General features: G+C 35.9%; 1 protein-coding gene across 9 annotated transcripts in view; it reads right to left on the bottom strand.

Moving 5' to 3' along the window:
* Positions 1–12,080, bottom strand: part of OSBPL8 (oxysterol binding protein like 8) — a 251,023-nt gene that overhangs the window by 126,969 nt on the left and 111,974 nt on the right. For 5 of the 9 annotated variants that reach the window (XM_037847119.1, XM_037847121.1, XM_037847120.1 and 2 more), the window contains one exon: positions 2,935–2,973. The exons of the other annotated variants lie outside the window; for them this stretch is intronic. In XM_037847119.1, the coding sequence (XP_037703047.1) occupies positions 2,935–2,973 (39 nt within the window). The remainder of the gene's footprint in view (positions 1–2,934; positions 2,974–12,080) is intronic. 9 annotated transcript variants of the gene reach the window in all.

The raw sequence follows: 12,080 nt of genomic DNA, 5'->3' as shown, positions 1-12,080 counted from the left end.
CTGAATAAAATCAGGGAACGTCCCATAAGGATATATAGGGGAAGTATATTCCAGACAGAGGGAGGAACAAGGGTAGAGGCCTAGGATGGGAGCAAATCTATAATATTCGGAAAATAGTAAGAAGGCCCATGTGGCTAGAATACAATAAGCAAGTAGGAGAGTAGCAGGAGATAAGGTCAAAGAGGTAAATGAGTACCAGATTGTACAGGCCCTTGAAGGACCTGGTCAAGACCTTTGTTTCATTCTGAATGAGATGGAGAGACACTGAAGGGTTTTGAGAAAAGGAATGACATCATATGATTGTTTTAACAGGATCATTCTGGTTGCTATGTTGAGAAAAGACTAGAGAGGCAAGGGTAGAATCAACGAGACCAGTTAGGAGGTTTCTGCAATCATCTAAGGGAGAGATGAAGGATACTTGGACCATGCTGATAGCTATGAAGGTGATGAGAAATAGTCAAATTCTGAATATATTTTGAAGGTGGAGTCAACAGGATTTCCAGATGGATCTAACGTAGGATAAAAGAGAAAGAGAGGAGTCATGATGATGTGAAGTGTTGCGTATAAGCACCTGGAAGGATGGAATTGCCATTTTCTAAGATGGAAAAGACAGAGGAGCTAGTTTCCAGGAGAATATTAGGAGCTCAGTTTGGGATAGACGAAGTTTGAAATGCATGTTAGACATCCCAGTGGAAATGTCAAGTAAGCAGTTGAATCTATAGACCTGTAGTTTAGAGAAAGGTAAAGATTGGTAAGAGAATAATATAGTTTATAACATATATGAGAGTTTGGGTAATTACTCAGTGGCTTAATCTCAGGAAATGAAAAATGCCAAACCAGAAAAACATATGTTAAAATGAAATAACAGAAGTAAGAATCAAGTTGAAACATTCCAAAGCAAAGCTAAAAAAATAACGAAAAATAGCCTATGGCTTCAGAAACCTTTCCTAGAAGAATGTGTATAAAAAGGTATTAAATTGGAATGCATGTGAAATCATCCTCTCAGAGTTACTTGCAAGTGATGCTAACAGGAAATGGGATATAAGTCACTGAGGATTAGATATCAATTTTACCAAGTAACTTAATGTCTCTAAAGTCTTCTGCATATGGTTAAACTGTACACTAACTTCTCATTCTTATGGCTTTTTTGGACCCAGATCTAATTTGTGTGGTATCCATGTATAACATGGATAAAGACAATGTGAAATCACTGATGTGAAAAACTCCATACAAGTATCTTGTGAGATATTATTAAAAAGAATAAAAAGCTAGCCACTTTTCTTGGCTTTTGTTGAAGAACCAAAATACTTCCAAAATCTCACATAATCCAGGAACTTTTCACCTTGTTCAGAAAAAGACAATTAAGACATGACAGAAACATTTTCTCTGTTTGAATAACTTATATCTGCCATTATCCTTCAGACAATCCACATAATCGTCTCACTAATTTCTTATGTAAATAAATCCTCTATTTTGGCAGAAGGTTTCACATGAAAATAATAAAATAATAATATACCAGGAATTTTTCTTTCAATTATTAATTAGTACACTATCAAAACACATTAATTAAAAGCATGAAATATTTATAGCCATCATCTAAATCTTTACTTAGTTCAGTCTACAGATCTCAGAAAAAAAGCTTTAACCAAAAAATGTGATTTTATTGTGATATACTTCTAAATATTTGCCATCCCATCCATAATTAGCATAAAACACAATCTTTAAGAAATGTAAAAGAATGGGTAGAAGTTCATTAACACTCCGTGTTTTCCTGGGAAAACCCTCCATCATGGGCAAACCAGGATGAACATCCTACAACACAGAAATAAACCCATGTGATCAGGAGTTTTAATTCCATTGCATTTAGCATAGCATGTCCTTTTTAACATCCATAGGACTTGACTTAAGCCATCTGATGAGCTTAAGTCAAAACACAAAAGGTTTATTAAGTATTGATGCAGCAGGTGACAGACTTCTCTTCCCCAATAAAGGTGCTCTCATAGAACAACATAGCAATTCTCCTGAAGTTGGCTCCCGAAAACCACAATGAGGATGAAGGATTATACAAAACATCTCAAGAGTGCTCTATTTAGTGTTATCTTTGCCTCTTTCTTAGAATAAAGAACTGCAGCAAGGGATATATAATGCAGCCGAGATTTGTTCTTGCAACAGAAGTTATTATTCTACACTCAGTTTAATTTTTTCATATTCCTGCAATCATCTGAAAAAAACGAATGTGCACATTTTACCCCTGAGTTTTACGAGAGAGATTTTAAGGTAATATTCTTGGGAGAGAGACAGCTCTTCATTATCAGATAGAGGATATAATCTGTTCTGCCAGGTGGCTATTTTAAAGTAACCTAAACATACTTTTGATGCAACAATTCCACTTTTAGGAATGTACACTAAAGTGATAATCCAAAATGTTCAACAGGGTATTAAATTAATAATAATATATCCATGCAATGAGATACCTTGCAGTCATTACAGGTTTTTTTCCCCACTGACAGAACAACATCCACTATCTATTGTCCTTTTAAAGTGGATTAGAATACAGTTTGTGTAATATGACCCCACATATAAAATTTCATATGTAAAACATACATACAAACTAACTTAGGAAAGATGCCACCAAAATATTAACAGTGGTTACCTTTAGGACATAGAATTTTACTTATTACATTTTTCTGTATTGTTTAAATATGCTACACTGGTATGTATATTTTGATAATAAAAAAATATTAGTCCTATTTACATTTTGGAAAAAATAAATCATAATTTTTAAGACTGACTTTCAACCACATCAGCTACTTCTTACAATTGCCTAATCATCTATGATTAAAAACAGTGGAAAGTATATTTTAAGAACCTTGACAGAATCCTAAAAAAATTAAAAAGCGTAACATTTCAAACATAGCACCATACATTACTCACTGTCTCTCGAACTTCAGCAACTTCTGAATATGACAAGATCTAAAAGAAAAAACAAATTTTCTCAGCAGTGATTTTAATCTCGAATACTGGAACCTGAATGTAGCGAGCACCCTCAGTTTATCAAGTGAATTAACTGGTACAATAATCTTTCAAGAAGTAAAGAAGCAAAAGATAAAAAAAAAATTTAAATAAGCAATAGTACTTTTACACTGGAAACTAAATCCTTAAAAAAAAAAAGTTTGCGACTTCAGGAAATTTAAGACAGTCTGCCAACCTGTGAAGTCCTCACTGACATGTTCTAGGGTCCTTTTCACAGTTCTTATCTCTCCTGCATGTATTTAAACTCTATCAGCCCTTTCATCACACAAGCCCTCTTCTCCCTTGGTTTCTAAAATACTGCACTGCTCTATCTCTCCTTTTTTCTGCCTCCACTTTGTCCTTTCATTCAATAACTCAATGCCATAATCAGTGTCAGCCCTAAACCATTTGTTGTTCTTTCTTCACCTGCTCTTTTCCTGCAGAGTCCATTTATAGTCAAAGCTCATTTATTACCTTTATTCAGATAACTTCCAAGTTTCCTTCTTCAAAGCTAAACTGTCTCTAAAACTTTATTCCAAAACATGTATGAATGTTTGTTCAGACATTATTGCAAATTAACTGCTGGCTTTAAAATTTTGTTAACAAAGGAAGGGCTCTTAGTTTACGTTAGAAAGCATCTTTACATCAAAAATAGAATTCATGCGCTTTCCTCAGAAACCAGCTTCCACACCAATTTTCCTAATTCTTTCAAGGGTACCGTCTTTCTTTCAATAACTCTTTCAATCTTTTACTCGTTCAATCACTCAGACCCAAACCCTTGAGTCAGAGACCTCTCCTCTTCCCCAATATTTAATTAGCCATTAAATTCTGATGATTTTTATCTCTGCAATGTCTATCTCACATCTAGTCCTTTCTTTCAGTTTCCATTAATACCATGTGGGTCAGCCCAAATCACCTCATTTCTCAACTTTTTGCATTCCCCTTTCAATAGGTGTCCCCATTCAGTTTCTCCCTACTCACTCATTTACAGGCTGGGTATTAGAATTAAAAAATGATAAAAGCACCAAGAATATCACCATAAATTGCAGACAGCAGTGTGTATTGTATAGTAATTTATTTGACGTTGAGATAAGTTGGCTATCTCCAGCCTACCCAAATAATACTCATTCTTCAAGCTAGTCTTTCTTTAGCAAATCACTTAACTTCTCTGACTTATTTTTCTTCTCTGTGAATACATAATTAGTAAACCTTACAACTTTCCAGGACTGTCATCAGGTTTAATAATAGTGTATATGAATGTACCTTACAGATTATTTTAAAAAACATTATGTAAACAGAAGGTGGAATTATTTAGTAGTAAAACAAATAGCAAACACTAAGAATGAACTGAAAAGGGAGTAATTAATTTACTAACCTAAATGTAAATTTCCTAAACTATCACTTTGGCCATATTGCTCCACTACTCAAAAACATTTGCTAGCACCCATTCTTAAGAAAATAAGCCTCAAACCCTGATATTGAAAATCTTCAACACTTACTTATTCATTCCACAGAAATATTTTGATCTCCTATGAGATAGTCTCACATCTCCAAATTCCACTTAACTAAATTCTCTAGCATGGTAAAACTGATTACTCAAAGTGAGCTACAATTTTCTTCCTATTTTCCTTTTACTTCCTTGTTCAATAGCACTAAAGCCCCCTGACCATGAATTGGCAAATTGCCAATTCTGCTACCCAAATTCAAGCTGGAGTTATCTTTCCCCAGCTCTGACTTTCTAATATCAGTTCTTTGACAGTGCATAACTAGATATTTCATAGTATTTTCTGTATTGCTATCATACATTTTAAAAATTCAATTGTTATTTAACTTTACCCCAATATTATAATGGTCTACTACACAGCTGTCACACAGAATTTTCTGCGATGACAGAAATATCCTATATCTGAGCTAATTGGGTAGCTACTAGTCACATGTGACTACTGAATTCTTAAAATGTGGCTAGTGAGACTGAAGAATGAATTTTTAATTTTATTAAAAAATTTAAATTTAAAGTGGTCATATGTGGCTAATGTTGTAACAGAGCACCAACAGATAAAATTATAGTTACTGAATCATTATCTAAATATTTTCTAACTTTCAGATATATTACAATGTAGCCAGAAGCAAATATCTGTAACTGTTGTAACTCACTATGCTGTAACCCAGAGGCCTTATTTCTTTAATGGTGAAAGCATACACGGAAAGAAGCCTGAACCTGACCCTGGAACATAAAATACCCTGAGACTGAAATCAAAGTGAGCATGGACAACAGGAAAGAGGAATACCAGGCCTGAAAGAAAGCAAGAGGTCCAACCGTTACAAAATTGCAGCAACATCACAGGTCTACTCCTCAAAATAACAGAACCCATCAGCCAATGATAATAACCAACTTGAAATCCCTAATTTAAATACAGATACAGCCAATAATAGCCAACTTGCAATTCTAAATTTTAACATACACTAGTCAATCCCAATGTGCCAATAGCCCTAACATCCCTATCCCCACCTCCCTTTGTTTAATCCAATAAATATCCCTTACCTTTCCAGTTTGAGTAGACAGATTTGGGACTGCCCCCCTGTCTTTTGAGAGACTACCCTTTGCTGAACACTCTTTCTCTTCTCAAAATCGCGCTGTCAATTAATTGACTGTGGTATGCATCATGCAAGGACTCACTTTTGATCCACAACAGTGTCTACCTTACTGCACAGCTCAGGTGTAGCACAACCTTACCTTCCCCACCTCAACATAACTGACCACTCTAGCATTTGCCACTACTAACCACCCCTCTTCTCAAACTCTCTCCCTTTTCTTCTTTCAAGTTATTTTTTCTTCTTTCTCCTCTCTTCTGTCTGCTTGGCTCCCTTCCCTGCATGCTCCCTTAAGATAATCATTCCCTAAGGGCTTCATCCTAGAATTTCTTTTGTCCCCACTCAACATGCTTTCCCTAGATAATACCATTGGCTTGATTTTTAAATGCGCACTATTCACTAATTACTTCCCAAATTAGTTTCATATCTTAACTTCTCCTAGGCTATAGTCCCTTAAGGCCACCTCAGTGATCTTTCTGGTAAACTCCTTCTTCTTATCCCAGATAAAAATATCAATTCCTTGGTGAGGGCTTTCCTGACCTCCCATGCCAGGCTTAATAAATGGATCCTCCATCTGTGTTGTCACTGAATCCTTCTATTATCAGGTCATTGGAGGACTCCAGGGAGAGCCCACAGAGCTCCATGTACTCCCAATAACAATGACCCTGCACTTCCATCTTCCTGAATGACGAGGTGGTAAGACCCCTCATTTACCTTTTCCCCTCCAACACAGCCAAAGTACCACAGTTTGTCTAACAGAAATGTGAACTCCACACTTGGCTCTTGTCTCAATCTAGAAAACTTCTTTTAGTACTCTGTTCAAGTACCACCTCATCAGAAAAGACTTCCTTGATAATCCCAGAAAACAGCAATGCCCTATCCCTATTCTGTTACCCTCCATCCCTCTTACTCTGCTTTATTTTTCATCACAGCAATCATCTAACATAGTATATATTTATGTATTTTTTGTTTGTTTTTCCACGTGAATGTTAGCTTCACTGGCATAGAAACTTTGTTTATTTTGTTCATTGCCTATATCCCTTAAGACTAGAACAGAGCATGGCACACTGAAAGCAAACAACAAATATTTGTTGAATGAATGAATTAATTAATTAAATGAAAAAAAGGTTTGGTCATTTTTACGGCCCTGATACCTAGCAAAGAGTTACCTATATATAGTTTGAGTTCCTCTGTTTGCTTAATGAATTAGTTTATTTCATTTATAACAACAAAACAAGTCTTGCTCATTTTTACATTTTCCACAACATAACTCCCAGAAATGATATGGACTAAAATCATGAAATCTGAGTTCTAATCTTAATTCTATCAATATTCCCTGGGTGACCTTGAATAAATACCTTGAATTTAGTTTTCTTGTCTACTCAAGAGATTTACTACAATCCTAAAACTCTGTTACTACCACTAAAAATTTAATACAGAAGACTGCCTCAATTCTAAGAACATCCCTAGTTGTAACTTGTAGTTACTTACAAATTTTCTTCCACTATCAGCCTTCGGTCATCAAAAATTCCATTGCTAGGAATTCCATCATTTTTCTTAAATAATTTTGTCCTTCACTGTTACAGATTCACCATTAGTCTTTGGTAATGGACATGAGTTACATTTCTTCTAGTACTGGTAGTCCCTTGATATGATTAAAACAACCTTCTTCATCAAGGTCTTCAGAAATAGAAGATCAAAATTAATCAATAAGATTTTCATTGTAACTAACAGCATACATCTGATGAGACTGCTGATGAAGTCTGTGGTAACAGTACAAGAAAACAGTTAACTATCCAAAAAGAAACCAAAACTCATGACCTTGACTTTTTTTTTTTTAATTCAGTTTTATTGAGATATATTCACATATCATACAATCATCCATGGTGTACAATCAACTGTTCATAGTACCATCTTATAGTTGTGCATTCATCACCCCAATCTATTTTTGAACATTTTCCTTACACCAGAAAGAATCAGAATCAGAGTAAAAAATAAAAATAAAAAAAGAACACCCAAATCATCCCCCCCATCCCACCCTATTTTTCATTTAGGTTTTGTCCCCATTTTTCTACTCATCCATCCATACACTGGATAAAGGGAGTGCGATCCACAGGGTTTTCACAATCACACTGTCACCCCTTGTAAGCTCATTGTTATACAATCGTCTTCAAGAGTCAAGGCTACTGGGTTGGAGTTTGGTAGTTTCAGGCATTTACTTCTAGCTATTCCAATATATTAAAACCTAAAAAGTGTTATCTACATAGTGCGTTAAGAATGTCCACCAGAGTGACCTCTCGACTCCATTTGAAATCTCTCAGCCACTGAAGCTTTATTTCATTGTAATTCACATCCCCCTTTTGGTCCAGAAGATGTTCTCAATCCCACAAGGCCGGGTCCAGATTCATCCCCGGGAGTTATATCCTGCGTTGCCAAGGAGATTTAGTCAGGTCCCAGGTAGGGGGTAGGGCAGTGAGATCACCTGCCGAGGTGGCTTAGTTAGAGAGAGAGGGCCACATCTGAGCAACAAAGAGGCACTCAAGGGGAGACTCTTAGGCACAATTACAAGCAAGTTTAGCCTCTCCTTGCAGCAACCAGCTTCACAGGGGCCAGCCCCAAGACAGAGAGCTCAGCACATCAAGTTGTCAGTCCCCAATGTTTGTCAGAACATCAGCAACAATCCAAGTGAGGAAGTCCAACACCTCTGCATCCTCCCCCAGCTCTTCAGGGTGGCCCCAAATATATGTTTCTATTCTCCACCCAAATTACTTTAGGACGTGTTGCTATTTCATTCTAATCTATATAGACCTACCACAGCTCACTTCCTATTCAAAGTTCTATGTAATTGTAGTGTTTGAACAAACTGACTGTAGAAGTTATACTGTTTAGAAAATATAGATCCTGCACCAGATACACATCTCTTCCCTTGGTCTCACATGGAAGTTGAAATTTGAACACAGTCAGTTTCAACCTTTACCCTTTGGCCCGATTTGCTCTAGTCTTAACCAGATCATGACCTTGACTTTTGATATTATTAACATTTTCCTATACATCAGCTCTAACCAGCTATGGTTGCCTGAAAAAGTTATGAAATAGTAGCACAACCGAAAGCACGTGATCACATCACAATCGTGCCAGGTAAGATATGAGAAATGGTTATACGAGTTAGCTTAAATCTCATGTATATAAAAATTTCAATGCATGATGCACATTTTAATGACGTGTTTAAATAATTCTATTTTCGGTCTGATATGAGGGCATATTTTACCAGGAATTTCCTTTTGGCCAGGTTTTTATACAGATACATGAGCCTGTATCTAGGAATCATGACCAGGATCTGAATTAAGATCATAAGGATTATGTAACAAATACCTTCTTTCCTCCAAGAGTTCTATTCTATTTCTAACAAATCACTAATTAGTTTATCATGATGTTCAGTATCAAGTCACAGGCAAGAATGCTAATAATATTATGTAAACTTCAACCTCCAAGACTCAAAATATCTACCAAATAAAAGAATGCAGTTAGCAACTGCTCTTCATGTTCCAGCAACTATGTGGTGCCTGAATGCCAAAATACTCACCCCCAAATAGACAGGTAAAAATTGGCCCCAGGAGAACAAAGACTTGGATTAAATAACATAGATCAAGTATTGCATACTTTTCAATGTATACATTACATTAGGAAATGTATACAAAAAACTTAAAGAGATGCTTAAAAGTCTGGGCATAACATAGGTCAGTTTATAATATAAAATCATCAGCCTTTATAATCAGTGACAAAAATTAAAAATTGGAATATGTGTATTTAAATCCTAGCACTGCCCACTGACTAGCTATATGACCTTAGGCAAATTACTTACCCTGTCAGAACCTCAGTTTCTTCATCTTTAAAACAGAGTAATGTCTACCTCATAGTTTTTATGGAGAGGATAAATGAAAAAAAAAATGTGACACACCAAGCCCAGGGAAGGGCACAGAGTAAGTGGGCAAAAACAGTGTTCTTTCTCTCCACACAAATACAATAACTCAAGTACAGAAAGTGTAGTTGCTAGAAATCTGGAGGAAAAAGCAAAATCCAGAAGGAAAATGGTGTAGAAAATTATTAAATAATAGCTGCCATGCAAAAATGTGATGAGTACTTCCTCAATGAATTCCTTACTAACTTTATTATTTTCTTATCTTTTGTGGCTAGGATGGCTTTGACAACAGAGATAGGTAAAGTAAAAGAAAAGAAAGGCCTTGAAGTGAAATGAGAAGAGCACTAAGCTGGGGCAAAAGACCCAATCTTACTGTGTGACACTGGGCAAGTTACTTAACCTTCTAGTACTAAAGTTCCTTGATTACAAAAAGCTAGCAGATTGAACCATACAATGTTTAAAATCTCTTCTAATAACAGTGCTCAATAAATGGGAACTATACCTCAGAAACAAAACTCTTCATATATTTATGAATTCACCTACTTACAACAACCCCACTGTATTCCAATTTCAAGTTGAGAAAACTGAAGCTGAGAGGAGTCAAGTAACCTGTTCACTGTCATATCCCTGACAGTAGCAAAGACAGGGATCAAACACAAATCAGTTTGGCCCTAAAAGGCTTTGACTTTTTGTTTTTATTTTTGTTTCCAGCTGTTTTAATTGCAAACTTTAAAATATACACATAACAGTGATAACTTTCAAAATACAATTTAACAAGTAGTTAGAAAGCAAATTTCAAAGAATGTCATAGGTCACAGTTCCACAACTTCAGCTATTTCCATGATTGTAAAATATAATATACATACAGAAAGGTGTTAATTTTTGATGTACAGCCCAACAAGCAGCTATATAGGTCATTTCAAAAATTCTTATGGGTTACAGTTCCAGTTTCAGTTCTTTCCTTATTATGTAATAATAGGATATATATATAGAAAGATGAAGACTTTCAAAGAACAATTCAATGAGTAGCTACAGAGCAAATTTCAAGGGATATTATACGTTATAGTTCCACAGTGTCATTTACCTCCTTTCACCTATTCCAACACTCCAGCATCTAAAAATATATATACATTTATATAAAGTTACAGTATTTATAGACCTTAGTTAAATCTTATCTTGTTTGTTGCTAACCCCTTCCCTCACTTAATCTTTCTCCATCATCAGGGATGTCTATGCAGTGAGCACCCTAACTTGTTCACATTGAAAGGGGGTGTCAACAGTATAGGGAAGGGGGCTGCATCTGACCATTGTTCTTAAAAAGGCTGTTGCTTCTGGGTTTCAGGGTTTGTCTGACATAGGAACACTCAGGTGGATTTAAGTTTCTGAGAGTTAAAACTTAGTGAGTGTATCTTTTATAGAATCTCAGATATGGACACAGGTATTTGGGGACTACTCTTGGTCAGGGCCTGGAATACTGTGGGCATTTAGGATGTCTAGCTGGAGCTTACATAAGAGAAACTTCCAGGATAGCCTCTCAACTTTATTTGGGATCTCTCAGCCTCTATGATGTCAGCCTGTTACCTTTCTTTTTTCCCCCTTTTGGTCAAGTAGGCATTTTCAATCCCTCATTGCCAGGGCCAGGCTCATTCCTGGGAGTCATGTCCCATGTGGCCAGGGAGATTTATTCCCTTGGGAGTCATGTCCCTCATAGGGAGAAGGTTAATGAATTTACTTGCTGGGACTTGGGCTTAGAGAGAGAAAGGCCACATCTAAGCAACAAAAGAGGTTCCCTGGAGGTGTCCTCTCAGGCATAATTATAGGAGAGGTCAGCTTCTCATTTACAACTCTAAATTTCACAAGAGGAATACTTACGTTGAGGGCTTGATTTATTAAGTAGTGGGTTCCTAATTTCACATAATATATATTCTATCCCAAGATAAAATGGTCAATTTCTTAATTGTCTTCACTCAGTTGTACAATCATCACTCAAAACTTTAAGCATTTATCATAAAATAATACATATGAGAGCTCTTATCAGGGGCTAATTATTCATCCCTAGCAATAGTTTAGTGTTGGTAAGATATTCCTATTAAATATAGCCTTTAATATGTAATGGGAAGTTTTTTGTATCACTCTGTTGTTAACCCTCTGCACCAGTGTTATGCCTTATAAGTATATCACGCTAACGCTTATTTAGGTTTGTGGTGCTACTCTGTGGGTTGCATGCATTTAAATAATAATTTTTGGATATTTTCACCTTCAGTGCATCACTGATACTTATAACCCCATTAACGAACCACAGTCACACCTGACCATTCCCATACCATTAAGTTCACCCTCATTATCATATCTGTACATATTAGATTATCATTCCAATATCACTAGCTTCTATCTCTAGGTACCTATAATCTATATTATAAGACACTTATTTCCCATTTTTCATGGAGTCCATATTATGGTTACATATAACATCTCTCCTTTTGTGTCTGGCTTCTTTCACTAAGCATTATGTCTTCAAGGTTCATCCATGTTGCCATATGTTTCACAACCTTGTTCC

The sequence above is a fragment of the Choloepus didactylus genome, chromosome 8, assembly GCF_015220235.1.
Source record: "Choloepus didactylus isolate mChoDid1 chromosome 8, mChoDid1.pri, whole genome shotgun sequence".
Classification (NCBI taxonomy): Eukaryota; Metazoa; Chordata; class Mammalia; order Pilosa; family Megalonychidae; genus Choloepus; species Choloepus didactylus.
Note: the sequence above shows the minus strand (reverse complement) of the source record. Positions and strands in the feature narration are given on the sequence as shown.